Source organism: Dendrobates tinctorius, unplaced genomic scaffold, assembly GCF_039654945.1.
Source record: "Dendrobates tinctorius isolate UK_male_01 unplaced genomic scaffold, ASM3965494v1 ptg000254l, whole genome shotgun sequence".
Taxonomy (NCBI): domain Eukaryota; kingdom Metazoa; phylum Chordata; class Amphibia; order Anura; family Dendrobatidae; genus Dendrobates; species Dendrobates tinctorius.
In genome coordinates, this window is record NW_027361921.1 from 28,494,365 (window position 1) to 28,515,585 (window position 21,221).

Genomic DNA, 21,221 nt, shown 5'->3' on the forward strand with positions numbered 1-21,221 from the left:
CTGTAAGAGCAAGATCGAGGCTCTCAGACTTACACTGAGAACTTATCACCGTTACCAAATATTTCTGGTCAATCACAAGTTGCGGTCAGAATGCAGCACCAAAAAGAGCTGAAGACAGTGGTTAACTTTAATATCGGAACATATATCCGAGACAGCACACCAGTGCAACAATTAAAAAAAAAAATCCATTGGAGTTTTGCTTTGATAAATTTGGTGCATCTTACTTTAGCCTGATTTTAAAGCTCTGCACAAAAAAAAAAACCTGGCCTAAACAAATTCTCTCCACTCACCATTATGCTTGCAAAAAGTAGTGAACTATGTTGCAATTATGTAAGCAACAGAAAAATATAATTGGTCTTACGATATTAGAAAAAGACACTCCATGTGGAAATACATTTATTTGTGACACATGTGATGGCATCATATGGTAAACACTGTCAGAATAGTTGCCCTGCAAAATGTATCAAACAATGAATGAAAACAATTGAGAACAAAGACTCACTTGCACTGTCTGCACTTGAGGAGATTGTATGACAGATGGTTGTGCAGCCTGAATGACTCCATGTACCTGTACAGTCTGTCCATTTGGAAGCTGGACTAATGTAACAGTCGGGGAAGATGATGTTGCGTGTGCAGCTGCCATTGAAACCTAAGAAAATATCAACAACTATTATAGTAAAACATAAAAATACATTATATTTATAATGCGCCTTGCACACAGCTCACTTTCTTTTTGCCTAAAAGATTCTAATGTCTTCAGCTGAGATAAGAGATATACATACAGTGAGGAAAATAAATATTTGATTCACTGCTGATTTTGCAACTTTCCCAACCTACAAAGAATGGAGAGGTCTGTAATTTTTATAGTAGGTACACTTCAACTGTAAGAGACAATATAAAAATAAAAAAATAGAAAAACACACTGTATGATTTTTATATAATTATAGTGCTTTCACTATCATGTAATCCGAACACTGCAAACTTATTATAGTGCTTTGAAGAAAGCACTATCATGTAACCCGAACGCTGCTAACTTATTATAGTGCTTTGAAGAAAGCACTATCATGTAACCCGAACGCTGCTAACTTATTATAGTGCTTTGAAGAAAGCACTATCATGTAATCCGAACGCTGCTAACTTATTATAGTGCTTTGAAGAAAGCACTATCATGTAATCCTAACGCTGCTAACTTATTTTAGTGCTTTGAAAAAAGCACTATCTTGTAATCCGAACGCTGCTAAATTCTTCTTCTTCAGTTGATTTCTGCAATTAATGCGGCTCGAACCGCTACACGCACAGACTCCGTTTGTGGCGTCGTTTCGAAGCCAGCGTCCACGAGTGGTGTGCTAAGTGTTTTTCGTGTCGGATTTGTAGTTTTTGCGTAATTTGCGTTTGAAAAAACATTTTCCTGTCATTGGAAAGCATTGTTTCAATGCATTTCAATGGGAAAATTTTGCCATAGGAATACATGGGGCAGTCGTGAGGCGATTCAAATTTGAGGACCAGTTGCGGCAGTTAAGCTCATTGATATGCGCAGGCAGACCCAGTTACTATGCCAACACCTACGAACTTTACATGACCCCACCAGGACAGTTTCTGCCAGATAATATCAGCTCTTAAAGCGAAACCCAAAGCACAAATGCAAATCTAGCTTCATCACATGACGCATGCCCCTGAGAGAGAATGTGCGCCAAAGTGGATTTAGAAGCCCAGTGCGCCAAACTGGCTCTTAAAGGGCCGGCGCGCCAAATCGGAGGCTGAGCCACCCCGGCCGCCAAATCGGAGGCTGAGCCACCCCGGCCGCCAAATCGGAGGCTGATCGACCCCGCATGGCCCCGCCCACCAAATCGGACCCGAAGTGGCCCCGCCCACCAATTCAGACCCAGAGTGGCCCCGCCCACCAAATCGGACCCAGAGTGGCCCCGCCCACCAAATCGGACCCTATGGGGCTCCGTCCACCAATCGGACAGAGTGGCCCCGCCAACGAAATAAGACCCAGAGTAGCCCCGCCCACAAAATTGGACACTATGGGGCCCTGCCCAACAAATCGTACCTAGAGTGGCCCCGCCCACCAAATTGGACTGTGTGGGGCCCCGCCCACCAAATCGAACCCAGAGGGGACCCACCCACCAAATTGGACCCAGAGGGGCTCCGCCCACAAAATCTGACCCTAAGGGGCCCCACCCACAAAATCGGACCCTGAGGGGCCCCGGCCACAAAATCAGACTCTGAGGGATCCCGTCCACCAATTCAAGCCCTGAGGAGCCCAGGCCACCGAATCGGATCCTGAGGGGCCCCACCCACCAAATCAGACCCTGAGGAGCCCCACAGGCCAAAGTGGCCCCTAAGAGGCACCCACAGTTAAAACTGATCCTGAGTTGAAAGTCTTGCAGGGGCAGCAGGCAAGTCTCTTAAAGGGGCAGCCCAGGCACCATTTCAAAGCACTATCTGTACTTCCTTCAGGAAATACACATCTAGTTCTTATTATTCAGTTCATTTCCGCATTTAATGCGGCCCGAACCGCTACACGCACAGACTCCGTTGAGGCGTCGTTTCGAAGCCAGCACCCACGAGTGGTGTGCTAAGTATTTTTTGTGTTGATCGGATTTGTAGTTTTTGCGCAATTTGCGTTTGAAAATTTTTTTTCCCGTCATTGGAATGCATTGTCTCAATGCATTTTAATGGGAAAATTTTGCCATAGGAATACATGGGGCAGTCGTGAGGCGATTCAAATTTGAGGACCAGTTGCGGCAGTTAAGCTCATTGATATGCGCAGGCAGACCCAGTTACTATGCCAATGCCTACGAACTTTATATGACCCCACCAGGACAGTTTCTGCCAGATAATATCAGCTCTTAAAGCGAAACCCAAAGCACAAATGCAAATCTAGCATCATCACATGACGCATGACCCTGAGAGAGAATGTGCGTGAAAGTGGATTTAGAAGCCCAGTGCGCCAAACTGGCTCTTAAAGGGCCGGCGCGCCAAATCGGAAGCTGATCGACCCCGGCCTCCAAATAGGAGGCTGATCGACCCCGGCCTCCAAATAGGAGGCTGATCGACCCCGGCCTCCAAATCGGCTGAGCCACCCCGGCCCCCAAATGAGAGGCTGAGCAATTTCAGCCTCCAAATGAGAGGCTGAGCAATTTCTGCCTCCAAATCAGAGGCTGAGTTGGGTTCCCAGGTGTGAAAGCCTTGCCGAAGCAGCAAGCAAGTCTCTTAAAGGGGCAGCTTGGGCACCACTTCAAAGCACTATCTGTACTTCCTTCAGGAAATACACATCTAGTTATTATTCTACTTCTCTGTGTTTTCTGCAATTAATGCGGCCCGAACCGCTCGGTGCAGAGACCCCAATCAGGCAGCGTTTTGAAGCCCTCGGTGGGGACAGGTGTGCTATGTATTTTTGGAGTCGATCCGATTTGTAGTGTTTAAAAAAAATTGCATTTTAAGCAAAAATGTTCCCATAGGAATTAATGGCGATCTTTCCATGACCCCCAACTGACATGGATTGAAGCCAGGGCGGTGGAGTCGGAATCGGAGTCGTGGAGTCGGAGCTCATTTTGGTGGAGTCGGAGTCAGTATAAAATGGTCCGACTCCTAAAATATATAATAAATTGGGTACAGTAGTTCAATGCAGAATGTGCTTAATTTTTCATAGGGATTTGGGAAAGTTATGAAATGTCCTATAAATGGTTGTTCTATTCCTGATCTAAGGCTACATTCACACAAGAACAGGTTCTTGCTATTGTAACGGACAATGCTTCAAACATGATAAGTACAATTAAACTGATGAATGAGAGTAATGAACAGCTAGAAGAAAATTTAGGATTCAGTATGTTTGAGATGGAAGGCCACAGTGCTGTTCATGTAACTGAGGAACAAACAGATATTACAACAGAAGAACAGCAAAATTATACTGTAGAAATAGATGATCTTGTTGAAGTTGCTTCAAAACACTTTCATATTCATCACATGCGCTGTGTTGTGCACACGCTGCAGCTGGCAATAAGAGAAATTCTGCAAGAGGGACATGCTGGAAATCTGATTGGAAAAGTGAGGAAATTGGTTATTGCCGCCAGAACACCTAAAACTGATTCCATCTTGAAGAGACGTGCTGGGAAAGGGGCAATTGTCGATCAAGCCACTCAGTGGGGCAGCACTTATTTAATGACTGAGCGATGGCTTGAACTAAAACAGTTTACACTGTGTTCCAAATTATTATGCAAAACATATTTCCTCATTTTCTCTAAATTACCTATCTGAATTGCAGTCATTGTTATTTTCCAGTCATCTAATATTCTAGTATAATTGCAATGTTTTTGAACAAACTGCCTATGAAAACAGTATATTTTTAAAAATAAGAAACGCTCAAAATGCATGTTCCAAATTATTATGCACAGCAGAGTTTACAACCTTTTTATTTTGAACAAAAAATGGTCAATTGTTAAATTATAAGCACTATCAGCTTATTACAAAATGAAATCAAACAGTTTTCAAGTCAAAACTTTATTCTAGGTGATGTTACATTTGCACATAGGACCCCTTGTTCGAAAGAAGCTTCTGAACTCTTGTCCATTGAATTTGTCAGTTTTTCGATGGTGTGTGCGTCAATTGTTTTGCATGTGGACAGAATACCCTCCCAGAGCTGTTGCTTAGGTGTGAACTGCCTCCCGCCATCATAGACACTCCTTTTGATGATGCTCCAGAGGTTCTCAATGGGGTTGAGGTCAGGGGAAGATGGTGGCCACACCAGAAGTTTGTCCTCTTTTACGCCCATAGCAGCCAGAGATGCAGATGTGTTATTTGCAGCATGAGACGGTGCATTATCACGCATGAAAATGATCTTGCTGCGGAAAGCACAGTTCTTCCTCTTGAACCACGGCAGGAAGTGCTGTTTTAAAAACTCCACATAGAAGATTATGGAGTTCATCTTTACCCCTTCAGGGATCCTAAAGGGGCCGACAATCTCTCTCCCCATGATTCCAGCCCAAAACATTACTCCATCTCCTCCTTGTTGGCGCCTTAGCCATGTTTTCATGGGGTGTCCATCAACCAGCCATCCTCCACTCCATCCATCTGGACCATCGAGCGTTGCACGGCACTCATCGGTAAACAAAACAGTTTGGAAGTCAGTCTTCATGTATCGTTTGGCCCACTGGAGCCGTTTCTGCTTGTGTGCAGTGGATAGAGGTGGTCGACAGGATGGCTTACGCACAGCTGCAAACCTCTGAAGGACCCTGCATCTTGTTGTTCGGGGGGCGTTGGAGGCACCAGCAGCTTCAAAAACTTGTCTGCTGCTATGACAAGGCATTTTTGCAGCTGTTCTTAACCTGACGCAATTGCCTGTTGGAAAGAGTCCTCAATTTATCTTTATCGCACGCACACGTGTGTGCTGGGAATCAGCTACATACTTCTCGATTGAGCGATGATCACGATGAAGTGTCTTGGCAATGTTGATTGTAGTCATGCCTTGACCTAAATACTCCACAATTTGTTGCTTCTCAGCAGCCGACACATCCTTTTTCTTTCCCATTTTGGCAAAAAAATGTAGGCTGCTTAATGTGGAACAGTCTTAAGTAGTCTGGCCTTTATTTGGACACACCTGCCATACTAATTTGCACAGGTATCTGCAATTGCTTTCAGTGATATAAAGAGCCCTGACACACATCACCATCAATGAGTTTAAATGACAAACAAAAAAATTCTAACCTTATCACTCAAACTCTTTTTGCATAATAATTTGGAACACAGTTTATATACAGATTATAACAGTTCTATAGATATGACGAACCCTCGGGTAACCCTAAATGAAGGTCAATGGACACAGGTGGCTGAATTGAAAGAATTGCTTAATCACCCATTTACAGTGACTACAAAATTACAAGCTGAGGATTTAACTCCTGGCATTTTCATAAGGGAGTGGAAGCACTTGCTATTTTGCCTGTCCCAAAGAGGAGGTTTAATCGCAGATGGCATTTCTGCTTCAATGAAACGTAGAGAGACACAGCTATTGGAAAATAATTTTTTTCTGGCAGCTGTTTATGTGGACCCAAGTCATTGTATACTGCTTGATGATCAACAGCTTACTAAAGGAAAAGAAGCTCTGACTGAGGTAGCAGTTAGGATGAGTGGCCTACAGGAGGAATGCCAGATGCAAGAGGACTTGGGGTCCTGACAGTGCTACTGCTGCCATATCTTCATCCTCATCAGATGAGGCGTTTGACTTTGACAAGTATTTGGATGACATGGAGCAGGCAAAGCGTTGCTGCAAGGAAAAAGATTTCACTCAGTCTCCTATAGCAAGCAAACTGACCATATTTCAGCAAAATGTTTCACTTGCTCTCAAAGAAATAGAAAAATTCAACCGTTCATCAAAACTGACTGTGCATGAGGCAATTCCTTTATACCCGGAAATTGTTAGAGATGTTCCCATGTGTTTACGGCTTTGCCTTCAACCCAAGTTAGTGCAGAGAGGTTGTTTTCTAGCATTAAAATTATTAGGTCAGATTTGAGGTCATCTATGAAGGAGGATCTGATGGAGGCAATTCTATTTCTTAGAACAAATTCATAGACTGCACAAATGTTATTTAGTATGTTTTTGTTGAAAACTGGTTTTTGCCACTTACATAGTTTATTACATAGTATATACACACACACACATATATATATATATATATATATACACACACACACTGTGTATGTATATATATATATATATATATATATATATATATACATACACATACACACACACATACATATACACACACAGTATATGTAATCGATATTACATAGTGTATTACATATTTACAATTTATTACAGTTTTTTGTGTTCTAAAGTTGTATTCCAATAAATATGTTATGTTCTATCTAAATATCTTGATTATTGTATCATAAAAATGATTAAATGTCTGGTGTTCACATTGTACTACAATACATTTTTCACTTAACTATAAGCAATATATGTGGGAGTCGGAGTCGAAGTCGGAGTAAGGGAAATTGAGGAGTCGGAGTCTGAGGTTTGGCTTACCGACTCCACAGCCCTGAATGAAGCCACAGCGCAGGTGCAGTGACCTTACAAAGATGGCAGCTATGCAAATGCAGCTTCCATTCACGACCTGTATTAGCTAATAGAAGCTGACAGATCGCTGATATAGGCTATGTGCCCACGCTAGCGTTTTTAAATGCTCAGGAAACAGATCCCCTTCCCAGAAAACGCGCGTCTTTTTTCTGCGCGTTTCTTGCGCGGTTTTTGCAAAAAAGCCGCGTTTGACGCGCGTTTTCTGGGAAAATTGGGGAAGGCTAAAAACGCTCAGCAATGCGGAAATTAATGAACATGCTGCGTTTTTAGCCGCTAAGCGATTCCTGAGCGGTTAAAAACGCATGCATTGGCACAAAAAGCCAAAAACGCATGCAAATTAATTTGAAGCATCTTTTAAGCATTTCTGCAGCGTCTGAGCCGGTACAAACGCTGCGGAAACACTTAAAAAAACGCAACGTGGGCACACAGCCTCAAGGTCTTAAAGGCGTAGCGCGCCAATGGATTCCGAAAAGCCCCACCCAGTGATGGCTAACCTTGGCACTCCAGCAGTTGTAAAACTACAACTCCCAGCATGCCCTTGCAACCTGCAGCAGTTGAAGCATGCTGTGAGTTGTAGTTCTCCAACAGCTGGAGTGCCAAGGTTCGCCATCACTGCCGTCAGGACGCCAAAGTGGCTTTAGAAGCCCAGTGTGCCAAAGAGGCCCCTGAGGCTAAGTGGCAGCATGTGTCAACATGGCTCAAGTGGCTACCAAGTGGCCAAAGTGGCTATCGAGGTGCCGAATGTGCCAAAGTGGCTACCAAGTGACTACCGAGGTGCCGAATGTGCAAAAGTGGCTACTGAGGTGCCGAATGCGCCAAAGTGGTTACTGAGGTGCCGAATGTGCCAAAGTGGCTACCAAGTGGGCAACGTGGCTACCAAGTTGGCAAAGTGGCTACCGAGGTGCCGAATGTACCAAAGTGGCTACCAAGTGGCCAAAGTGGCTACCGAGGTGCCAAATGTGCCAAAGTGGCTACCAAGTGGCCAAAGTGGCTACCGAGGTGTCGAATGTTCCACAGTGGCTACCAAGTGACTGCAGAGGTGCCGAATGAGCCAAAGTGGCTACCAAGTGGACAAAGTGGCTACCGAGGTGCCAAATGTGCCAAAGTGGCTACCAAGTGGCCAAAGTGTCTACTGAGGTGCCGAATGTGCCAAAGTGGCTACTAAGTGGCCAAAGTGGCTACCGAGGTGCCGAATGTGCCAAAGTGGCTACCAAGTGGCTGCAGAGGTGCCGAATGAGCCAAAGTGGCTACCAAGTGGCCAAAGTGGCTACCGAGGTGCCGAATGTGCTTACCAAGTGGCCAAAGTGGCTACCGAGGTGACAAATGTGACAAAGTGGCTACCAAGTGGCCAAAGTGGCTACCGAGGTGACAAATGTGACAAAGTGGCTACCAAGTGGCCAAAGTGGCTACCAAGGTGCCAAATGTGCCAAAGTGGCTACCAAGTGGCCAAAGTAGCTACTGAGGTGCCGAATGTGCCTAAGTGGCTACCAAGGATTACTGTATGCCAAAATGGCAACAAAGGGGCCCCGCACATTAAAGTGGCTACCAAGGGGCCAAAATGGCTACCCAGGGGCAGGGCCCTGCATGCCAGACTTGCTCCTGAGGTTCATTGGCACCAAAGTGGTTTCTGAGGGGCCCTTGGAACCAGACTGGCTGCTGAGGGGGCCCGCACAACAAAGTGGGTCTTGGGCTTCACATACTAAAGTGGCCCCTGAGAGGCCTCACATGCCAGACTGGCTCCTGAAAGGCCCCGACATCATAGTGGCTGTTGAGGGACCACACCATGCCAAAGTGGCTTGTGAGGGGCTGTACTATGCCAATCACTCTAGCTTTTACCAACTTAACCCCTTCACCCCCAAGGGTGGTTTGCACGTTCATGACCGGGCCAATTTTTACAATTCTGACCACTGTCCCTTTATGATGTAATAACTCTGAAACGTTTCCATGGATCCCGGTGATTCGGACATTGTTTTCTCGTGACATATTGTACTTCATGTTAGTGGTAAAATTTCATTCAAATAACTTGCGTTTATTTGTGAAAAAAACAGAAATTTGGCGAAGATTTATAAAATTTCGCAATTTTCCAACTTTGAATTTTTATGCCCTTAAATCACAGAGATACGGCACACAAAAAACTTGATAAGTAACATTTCCCACATGTTTACTTTACATCAGCACAATTTTGGAACCAAAATTTTTTTTTGTTAGGAAGTTACAGGTTAAAAATTGACAAGCGATTTCTCATTTTTGCAACACCATTTCATTTTTACAGACCACATCACATTTGAAGCCACTTTGAGGGGTCTATATGATAGAAAATACGCAACAAGTGACACCATTCTAAAAACTGCACCCCTTAAGGTGCTCAAAACCACATTCAAGAAGTTTATTAACCCTTTAGGTGTGTCACAGGAATTTTTTGAATATAGAAAAAAAAAAATGAACATCTAACTTTTTTTTCACAAAAAAAATACTTCAGGTTCAATTTTTTTTATTTTACCAAGGGTAACAGGAGAAATTGGACTGCAAAAGTTATTGTGGAATTTGTCCTGAGTACGCTGATACCTGATATGTGGGGGGGGGAACCACTGTTTCGGTGCATGGCAGAGCTCAGAAGGGAAGGAGCGCCGTTTGACTTTTTCAATGCAAAATTGGCTGGAATTCAGATCGGACGCCATGTCACGTTTGGAGAGCCCCTGATGTACCTAAGCAGTGGAAATTCCCCACAAGTGACCCCATTTTAGAAACTAGACCCCCCAAGGAACTTATCTAGATGTGTGGTGAGAACTTTGAACCCCCAAGGGCTTCACAGAAGTTTATAACATACAGCCGTACAATATCATATTATTTTCCACAAAAATGATCTTTTCTCCCCCAATTTTTATTTACCCAAGGGTAACAGGACCCTAAAAGATATTGTGCAATTTTTCCTGAGTAAGCAGATACCCCACATGTGGGGGTAAACCACTATTTGGGCGCATGGCAGAGCTCGGAAGGGAAGCGGCGCCATTTGACGTTTTTGGCTGGAATTGAGATCTGACACCATGTCGCGTGTGGAAAGCCCCTGATGTACCAAAACAGTGGAATCTCCCCACAAATCATACCATTTTGGAAACTAGACCCCCCAAGGAACTTATCTAGATGTGTGGTGAGCACTTTGACCCCTCCAGTGCTTCACAGAAGTTTATAACGCCCGGGCGTGAAAATAAAAAAAATTGTATTTTTTCCACAAACATGATCTTTTAGACACCAATTTTTTTATTTTCCCAAGGGTACCAGGAGAAATTGGACCCCAAAAGTTGTTGTCCAATTTGTCCTGAGTACGCTGATACCCCACATGTGGGAGAAAACTACTGTATGGGCACATGTCGGGGCTCGGAAGGGAAGTAGTGACGTTTTGGAATGCAGACTTTGATGGAATGGTCTGCGGGTGTCATGTGCGTTTGGAGAGCCCCTAATGTACCTAAACAGTGGAAACCCCCCACAAATTACCCCATTTTGGAAACTAGACCCCCTAAGGAACTTATCTAGATGTGTGGTGAGCACTTTGAACCCCCAAGGGCTTCACAGAAGTTTATAATGCCCGGGCATGAAAATAAAAAAAAAAATCGTATTTTTTCCACAAACATAAAAAAAATTGGGGACTAATTGATCATTTTCCCAAGGGTAATAGGAGAAATTGGACCCCAAAAGATGTTGTCCAATTTGTCCTGAGTACGCTGATACCCCATATGTGGGAGAAAAGCATTGTATGGTCACACGTCGGGGCTCGGAAGGGAAGTAGTGACGTTTTGGAATGCAGATTTTGATGGAATGGTCTGCGGGTGTCATGTGCGTTTGGAGAGCCCCTGATGTACCTAAACTATTGAAACTCCCCAAAAGTGACCCCATTTTGGAAACTAGACCCCATAAGGAACTTATCTAGATGTGTGGTGAGCACTTTGAACCCCCAAGTGCTTCACAGAAGTTTACAACGCCCGGGCGTGAAAATAAAAAAATCATTTTTTTTCCACAAAAAATATATTTTTGCCCCCAATTTTTTTTTTTCCTAACGGTAACAGGAAAAATTGGACCCCAAAAGTTGTTATGCAATTTGTCCTGAGTAGGCTGATACCCTACATGTGGGGGTGAAAACAATGTTTGGGCGCATGGCAGAGCTTGGAAGGGAAGAGCACCATTTGACTTTTTCAACTCAGAATTGGCTGGAATTGAGATCAGACGCCATGTTGCATTTGGAGAGCACCTGATGTGCCCAAACAGTGGAAACCCCCAATTCTAACTCCAACCCTAACGCCAACACACCATTAACCCTAATCTCAGCCCTAACCCTAGCGGGAAAATGGAAATAAATACATTTTCTTTTAATTTTACTATTTGTCCCTTACTAAGGGGGTGATAACGGGAGGTTGATTTACTATTTATGGCGGTTTTTATATTTGGCAGCTGTCATACGCTAAAAGACGCTTTTTATTGTAAAAATAGTTTTTGCATCACCACACATTGAGAGCTATAATTTTTCCGTATTTTGACCCACCCAGTCATGTGAGGTCTTATTTTTTGCAGAACGAGTTGACGTTTTTATTGGTACCATTTTCGGGCACATGACATATTTTGATCGCTTTTTATTCCAATTTTTGGGAAGCAGAATGAACAAAAACCAGCGTTTCATGAATTTCTTTTGGGGGGTGTGTTTACACCGTTCCGCGTGCGGTAAAATTGATAAAGCGGTTTTATTCTTCGGGTCAGTACGGTTACAGCGATACCTCATTTAGGTCTTTTTTTATGTTTTGTTGGTTTTATGCAATGAAAACTATTTTATATAAAAAATAATTATTTTTGCATTGGTTTATTCTGCGAGCTATAACTTTTTTATTTTTTCACTGATGATGCTGTGTGGTGGCTCGTTTTTTGCGGGACAAGATGACGTTTTCAGCGGTACCATGGATATTTATATGCGTCTTTTTGATCGCGCGAGTGATTGCACTTTTTGCTTGGTAGCATGATAAATCATTTTTTGCTTTGTTTTTTATTTTTTAAGGGGTTCGCTAAAGGGGTTAACTAATGGGACAGTTTTATAGGGCAGGTCGTTACAGACGCGGCGATACCTAATGTGTACTTTTGTTTGTTTTTTTCTATTTCCAAAAAATGGATTTATTGGGGGAATTTTTTTTTTCTAATTTATTTGGCTATTTTTTTTTTTTTAACTTTATTGCATAGTCCCAGGTGGGACATCACTGTCTTGTGACAGATCGCTGATCTGTCACATCACAGATCACTGTAACAGATCAGCGATCTGTCACAGGCACTGCTGCAGACTTCCTCATGCCTGCGCTTTGCAGGCACTGAGGAAGCCGGCTCCCCGAAGGCCCCTGTCGCCATCTTGGATTCGGAGGCCTGCAGGGAAGGAGCCCCCCACAGCAGCGCTGCACATTGCGCTGCCGTGGGGGGCTCAGGGAAGCATGGAGGGAGCCCCCTCCCTGCCGATGCTCCCCTTTAACCCCCGGTACACCGCGATCATGTTTGATCGCGGCGTGCAAGGGGTTAACGTGTTGGGGGCGGTCCGTTACCGCCCCTGACACATTGTGGCGGGTGTCAGCTGTGATAATTAGCTGACACCCGGCCGCGATCAGCGGCGCTCACCACGTGGGCGCCGCTTATCGCTGAGACGTACTATCCCATCCATGGGCATAGGGGCCCGGGTCCCATGGACGGGATAGTACGTCTGATGTCAGGAAGGGGTTAAGATGATTCGCACCACAAGAATGTCCACAAAATATTTCCATGAAAACCCGATATGCGCTTTTGTCCATTTTTATTTTTCAGGGGTACAGCTGCAATTAAATGCTTGCTATCATTACTAAGGTCCAGATCACACTGAACGAGCATCCGATCCATGACATTTCAGCAATACCCTGCTGTGACAGTGGCAATTCCTGAGTGTGACAGTGGGATACATCTTAGGGGGCATTCCTGAGCATGGCAGATCCCAGTCCCGGCCGTTTTCATCGCTGGGGTGTCATGCATCATACACTTCCAGCGAAGAAAATTGTTCATTGTGACTACTGCGCTTGCAACGCTGCGATGTCGGGTTTGCGACGTCGCAGCGTCGCAATCATCAGCGGTATCATTCAGTGTGAAGGGACTTGAAGGACTTATAAGTCCACTAACTACAATTTTATTGAGTAAATAGGGACCACTGCACTGCTATAAGAAATGTATGTGACAAGGTTCCCTGATTTCTATAACAAATGTTAGTGGCCTGATTAATGAAAATTGCCTCAGAGTAAAACTATTTTGGTTGTCCCTAACAACCAGAGGTCAGCTTCCATATTTGAAACTGCTAAGGTAAAATGAAAGCTGACCTCAGATTGGTTGTCGGGGCAACTAGAGCAGTCTGTCAGGCAGTTTCACTGTGTGAGGCCTGCTCTTCCTAATCTGCTAGTCACCTTCTAATTTCTGTGTTCGGTGAATAACAAAGCAGAATTTCGGAAGGAATTTCCACTGAGGTAAATCTGCCCCCCATAATCTGCCCCTAAGGGTGTATTCACACGTGTGAGAGGAGCAGTTAACAAATCGCTGCCAAATTTTGCCACACAGTATTATGTAAGGGCTGGGAGCCAAAAAATAGGGCATGTCTGTTTGGCCGGGGTCACACTAGAGAGGAATACGGACGAGTGAGAGGCGTTAAAAGCACACATTACACACGGACCAATGATTCTCTATGGGGTACCTCGCACCAGCCGTATATTTCTCATCCGTATTCTACGGTCCGTGCCAATCGCAGCATGCTGCGATTGTCAGCGTACTACGGCCGTAGTACGCCAATGCAAGTCTATGGGTGCGCAAAAAATACGGATTACACACGGACCACAAGTGTGACCTGCGAGAAATACGCAGGTCTTTTGGCTGCTGCCAGGAAATTGCTCAATTCATCATCAGGAAGCTTATACATGCAAATGAGCTCAAAAAGCTCTCCAGACATCCAGGAAGTACGCCTCCACGGAGTACAGCAGCGTCATGGCGTCCTCTTTTCTGAATGTGGAAATGCTAATTGTCCTGGTGCAGGAGCGGCCCGAAATATGGGACCAACGTGATGCCCATTATGCCAACCTGGCAAGAAAGGAGGAGTCATGTAGGCGCACATGTAGGCAGATGTTCCATGACTTTGGTGATCAGCAGAAAATGAGTAAGTACAAGCCAAAAAATGAGTAACATTACCGCACAACAAAAAATGAATATAGAATCAGCACCCCCCTTCCTGTGCTTATACTTTTTTCCTCATGATGCCGTTAGATTTTGATGTGACACGTGGTTTGACATTGCCATAATTTGGGCCAGGCCACAAGCTCCTCATCCTCCTAGCCAAACAAGTTAAGTGTAGTTACTTGATACATCAACTAATGTGACCCTGTGTGTCTGGCCTGTATGCCCCAATTAGATATGCCACCATGGGTAGAAAGCACACCCCAGAAGGCCCCATGCCGAGACTACTGGTAGCAAATGTGAGCTATCAAATATGTGAATTTGACAATATTTCCTGTCACATTGCAGTGGAAGATGTGATGAGACGCTGGCGAAGCATCCGGGACCAATACCGCCGGGAACGTCAGCAGCGATCCAGGAGTGGGGATGCGGGCTACGTCAAGAGAAAGCACATACAGTGGGGAAAAAAAGTATTTAGTCAGTCAGCAATAGTGCAAGTTCCACCACTTAAAAAGATGAGAGGCGTCTGTAATTTACATCATAGGTAGACCTCAACTATGGGAGACAAACTGAGAAAAAATAATCCAGAAAATCACATTGTCTGTTTTTTTTTCATTTTATTTGCATATTATGGTGGAAAATAAGTATTTGGTCAGAAACAAGCAATCAAGATTTCTGGCTCTCACAGACCTGTAACTTCTTCTTTAAGAGTCTCCTCTTTCCTCCACTCATTACCTGTAGTAATGGCACCTGTTTAAACTTGTTATCAGTATAAAAAGACACCTGTGCACACCCTCAAACAGTCTGACTCCAAACTCCACTATGGTGAAGACCAAAGAGCTGTCAAAGGACACCAGAAACAAAATTGTAGCCCTGCACCAGGCTAGGAAGACTGAATCTGCAATAGCCAACCAGCTTGGAGTGAAGAAATCAACTGTGGGAGCAATAATTAGAAAATGGAAGACATACAAGACCACTGATAATCTCCCTCGATCTGGTGCTCCACGCAAAATCCCACCCCGTGGGGTCAGAATGATCACAAGAACGGTGAGCAAAAATCCCAGAACCACGCGGGGGGACCTAGTGAATGAACTGCAGAGAGCTGGGACCAATGTAACAAGGCCTACCATAAGTAACACACTACGCCACCATGGACTCAGATCCTGCAGTGCCAGACGTGTCCCACTGCTTAAGCCTGTACATGTCCGGGCCCGTCTGAAGTTTGCTAGAGAGCATTTGGATGATCCAGAGGAGTTTTGGGAGAATGTCCTATGGTCTGATGAAACCAAACTGGAACTGTTTGGTAGAAACACAACTTGTCGTGTTTGGAGGAAAAAGAATACTGAGTTGCATCCATCAAACACCATACCTACTGTAAAGCATGGTTGTGGAAACATCATGCTTTGGGGCTGTTTCTCTGCAAAGGGGCCAGGACGACTGATCGGGTACATGAAAGAATGAATGGGGCCATGTATCGTGAGATTTTGAGTGCAAACCTCCTTCCATTAGCAAGGGCATTGAAGATAAAACATGGCTGGGTCTTTCAACATGACAATGATCCAAAGCACACCGCCAGGGCAACGAAGGAGTGGCTTCGTAAGAAGCATTTCAAGGTCCTGGAGTGGCCTAGCCTGTCTCCAGATCTCAACTCTATAGAAAACCTTTGGAGGGAGTTGAAAGTCCGTGTTGCCAAGCGAAAAGCCAAAAACATCACTGCTCTAGAGGAGATCTGAATGGAGGAATGGGCCAACATACCAACAACAGTGTGTGGCAACCTTGTGAAGACTTACAGAAAACGTTTGACCTCTGTCATTGCCAACAAAGGATATATCACAAAGTATTGAGATGAAATTTTGTTTCTGACCAAATACTTATTTTCCACCATAATATGCAAATAAAATGAAAAAAAACCAGACAATGTGATTTTCTGGATTTTTTTTTCTCAGTTTGTCTCCCATAGTTGAGGTCTACCTATGATGTAAATTACAGACGCCTCTCATCTTTTTAAGTGGTGGAACTTGCACTATTGCTGACTGACTAAATACTTTTTTTCCCCACTGTATACTATGACCGCCTATCCTTCCCCGCCCCAATTCTGGATCTCAGACGCTAAGTAGATACCTCACACCACATTACACAGATACTTTACAGGGCCAAAAATATTTAGTTATTTTTGGCTCTGTTCTATTTCATAACGGAACTCAGTCCAACCTTACGGACAGTGGAACTGGCTCCAAAACCGACCCCATCATCGATCCTGTGTCTGCAGGGGAAGAGGTGGCTGGCCCATCTTCTCCCCCTACTAGGAGCATGGCTGAAGATTCTAGTCAGGAAGTGCCATTGCCTGCGCCCCAAAGCCCACCACCAGGATCATCTGGTGCTGCTGCAGCATCAGCAAGAGCAGAGGAGCAGGGCAACATCAGCAGCAGCCCAACTGGCCACATCCGTGGCTCCCCACAGCCTGCTGGCACATCCCGGCGAGGAAGAAGCCGAAGGCGGCAAACACCTGCCACTGATACCCGCACTAATGTGGACACTGGGGTCCTAAATTATTTATCCAGAGCAAATAGTGATGATGGGGAGGAGGCATACTCACTCAGCCTGGCCCTTTATCTTCGTGCCCTTTCCTGTGAGGTCAGGCTCCGTATTAGAGGATGTTTTTAGATCCTGCTTGATGCATGCACATACCCCAATACCCCCTTCGAATTATTTGAATATATTGAGAGGTGGCAGCTTTCCCCAAGAAATCTCATGCGCCTTAGGCACCCCCCCACAAATGCATGCTCAAGCAGGATCTGAGGAACCTCAAATACGTGGGCCTACACCTCACCCCCTTCCTCCCACTACCCAACCTTCAATACAGCAGCCACAAATGTCTGCCTCTAGCCAACCACACCAATATGGCCACTTGCTCCCACCCAGTGTTGGAGGCTGGTCCCAACCTGGTTGGGGACGATATGGATATCTTGGTGGGTATGAGACACGTGCCTACCACAGCCAACAAGATGCCCCTCCTCATTATTACTCTGGCCAGTACCCCCAACAATCACAGGAGTCAGTACACTACCCACATCATGGGCAACAGTATGGCCCCACACAGGGCGATGTTGGGCACAGTAGCCAGCAGCAACCACAGGCTGCTCTTCCGCCTTCTCCTTCCCCAACGTATGAGAATTTATAATTCTGTGTCCACAATCAGTCTGATGCCAGGAGATGTCCAGTGCGGTTTCACTGGTGCTACAAATACCAATCCAAAGGAAAAAACAGTTGGTCTCCATCACCAAACTTTGTGGAAAAAAGTGAGACCTCACATTTTTTCAGAATGTTTTCCAATCATATTAATAATCCACCATGACAGGCAAGGCTACCTTACGCCTTTCAGACAGATATCACATGTCTGTAGAAAAGAGAATATTTAACCATGCTATACTGATCAAGTGAAAGGATGAAAATACACTACTCACTTGTTAAGACATAGAGAGAGCGTGATGTTCTTAAGGCTGGTCGCTTTGATTTGTGACTATAGATAGCTGTCAAAAAAGTGACTACTTCACTAAGGCCAGCACGCCTTTTCTAGGCATTAGCAAGTGAGTAGTGTATTTTCATCCTTTGACTTTACAGTATAGCGCGGTGAAATATTCTCTTTTGTACAGACATGTAATATCTGTCTGAAAGGCGTAAGGTAGCCTTGCCTGTCATGGTGGCTTATTAATATGATTGGAAAACATTCAGAAGAAATGTGAGTGTTATCTTTTATCAATAATTTTGGTGCTGGAGACCACCTCTTTTTTCCTTTGGATGTAACATTTCTAATGTAGCAATGTTGTTATTGCATAATGTTATTTTGTGTTCTGTTTGAAAATGTTACTTTACAAAAAAGCTTTCTTATGCAAAAAGGGCAATTTGGCCCATTGCCACAGTTTTCATATGGCAATATTTTTGCCATTAAAAAAACAAACAAAAAAACGCAAAAGTAAAAATTTGCCTACTACAGTTTACGTATCTGTGTGATTTCTTAAAAACAGTGTCAGCATACTAACATACGCTTACCAATGCAATGAAACAGTCATTGAATCAGAAGGGGTATAAATATATATATTTAGACACACATAAAACAAAAAATTATAACATAGACACAGCATTCTCTTGCCAAGTCTCCCCCTCAGGTGAGAAAGTATTTAGTGAAAATATCACGCACTTTGAGCCCAGAGAGCGGTCTACGTTGAGGGTTGATACTTGGTCTCACCCTACGCACATTGTCCGGCCTACGCACAACACCAGCAGAGGAGGAACAATCATGTATCCTGGTGAAGTTATTTAGAACCACACAGGCTTTAACAACTTCATTAACATTTTGTTCACTCAGCTGAATGGCAGACTGGAGTACCCGCCATTTGGCACAAAGAATGCCAAAGGAACACTCCACCAGTCGCCTAGCACGTGATAGGCGCTAGTTAAAAATTCTGCGCCTGTGGTCAAGGTTGCGCCGGGGATATGGCCTCATGACATTGCGCGTTATCTGAAACGCCTTATCTGCCACAAGGACATAAGGGACTGATTCTTCAGTGGAGCCTGGTAGCTGGCGTGGTGGTGGTAGATCCAACTGGTTGGTGCGTAGCCGCCGAACCATTATGGAAGTATTGAAGACTCTAGAGTCTCCCGTCCTTCCATAGGCCCCAATCTCAACAATTATAAACTTGTATTGAGGGTCTGCCAGAGCCAACAATACAACAGAAAAGTATTGTTTATAATTGAAGAATTGGGAGCCAGAGTTCGGCGGCTTACGCACCCGGATATGCTGGCCATCAAGGGCCCCAATACAATTAGGAAACTGGCATTCCTCCTCAAAGTCCCTTGATATCCTCAACCCGTCTTCCATCCTGGGCTCGGGCATGACGACTTGATGGAGTCTTGTCCAGATTTCTATACATGTTGACCTGACTATGCCAGAAATGGTAGATCTTCCAATGAGAAACTCATGGTGGAGGGCGGCATAAGACAAGGCCAGTGGACAGGAAGCTGAAGAACAAGTGAAATGGATAATTTTAGAATGAAGAAACTCCAAAAAAAATCAGTTACATGCCGCCCAAACTTGGTAGGAATTGACAGACTTAGGCCGGTTTCACACTAGCGCATTTTCAACGCGCGCACGGCCGGGGGTAGCTCCGCCCCCGATCCGGCTCTCTGCCCGGCGTGCCCGCTCCTTCCTTGTAGCGCCGCCTCCTAGCGGACAGCGGCGCCTGCGATCGGCGCACCCTATCTTTAGCATAGGGTGCGCCGATCGTGCGCAGGCCGTGCGCTAGTTGCGCTTTGACCTGCGCTGCGCACTTTTGACGGTGCGCCGTGCGCGCCAAAATCAAACTTTTCGGATTTTGGCGCGCACGGCGCACCGTCAAAAGTGCGCAGCGCAGGTCAAAGCGCAACTAGCGCACGGCCTGCGCACGATCGGCGCACCCTATGCTAAAGATAGGGTGCGCCGATCGCAGGCGCCGCTGTCCGCTAGGAGGCGGCGCTACAAGGAAGGGGCGGGCACGCCGGGCAGAGAGCCGGCTCGGGGGCGGAGCTTCCCCCGGCCGTGCGCGCGTTGAAAATGCGCTAGTGTGAAACCGGCCTAAAACACACATATTTGGTTGCACAATGACTAAGTGATATTCAGTACATATTAGACCTAACAATCTGGTCTGTAAGTTTAAACATATGTGGACTAAGATGAGGGCATTAAACTTAGTCCAAGAAGCCAAAAATACATACTTTGGCCCACACATTATGAACATAGAGAATGTGGTTTTGTAGTACATACCGTATTGTGCGTAGAAGTCGCTCCTCTGCAGATATAGCTTTGCACATCCTTGTGTCCTGAAAGGTTATCACAGGGCGCACTGTCTCCAAGAGTCGATCAAATGTGGCAATGCTCATGCGACAGTATTGGTAAAATTTAACAGGATGCTCCGGCACAGAAGAATAGAGGCAGTGAAAATGACCTCTTGTGAGTCAGTGCCTCAAAAGTGGATGGACCCACATGCGTCTCCTCCTCCGCGGATCCACTATCACTGGGTATGGTTGATCAAAGCGGCATGACAAAAGCCAGTTGAAAAGAACCTGCTCAGTTGTGTTGAAACTCAGACCCTCTGCCATGTTGCACATACAACACCAACACACCTAGTGAACGCAAGGTCACAAATGAACAGAATGGAGGCAGCCACCTGTTCCTGAGGCAATAAATAGGGTGCAGGCTAATGATTTAAATAGTTAGCAGGCCTCAAAACCGTTAAATGTCCCTTTTGCAAGGCTGCGAGAAAATCTCAGCATACGGATTGCATACGGATGCCATACGGATGCAGACATGCGCAAAATACGCAACCACACCTTGCTTATGGATGACATACGGAGCACTATTTAGGGGTCATTCATCCGTATTACGTCTGTAAACTACGGACCGTATTTTGCGTCGGTTAGTGTGACCCCGGCCTTTCTTTCCCGCAGCCCTAAAATACAGTATTTCACCTATGTTATTAATTTCCATGGGGGGAACTATGCCATGCTTATTCCAGCAGATTTGCTACAGGTTTTGTGGCAATAAGGTCGTTTCACACAGGAGATTCTTTGGCGCGAATATTGCCGGCCATTTTAGCTCTACAAATCACAACCTATTATTTTCAATGGCCGTATTCACATGGCCACATGTAAATATGCCCATTGATAACAATGGGTCATGATTTTTAGCGAGAAAATTGTCAGCAATTCTCATGCCAAAAAAATTGCCCCTGTGAAACGGCCCTAATGCTGTGCATTTGCTGCGTGTCTGTAACAATTTTGCAGTCTGCAGTAAATTAGGGAAAATTTACTAAAATAGGTCTCAGGCATACATCAGAGTTTGATCATTGATTTTTCAATGATGTTTGGAGGCGAAAACCAGGAGTGAAACTCAAAGACAAAA

General features: G+C 44.9%; 1 protein-coding gene across 2 annotated transcripts in view; it reads right to left on the reverse strand.

Annotated features, from left to right (window-relative positions):
* Positions 1-21,221, reverse strand: part of CREB1 (cAMP responsive element binding protein 1) — a 349,835-nt gene that overhangs the window by 97,665 nt on the left and 230,949 nt on the right. For both annotated transcript variants that reach the window (XM_073558231.1, XM_073558230.1), the window contains one exon: positions 503-649. In XM_073558231.1, coding sequence (XP_073414332.1) covers positions 503-649 — 147 coding nt within the window. The remainder of the gene's footprint in view (positions 1-502; positions 650-21,221) is intronic.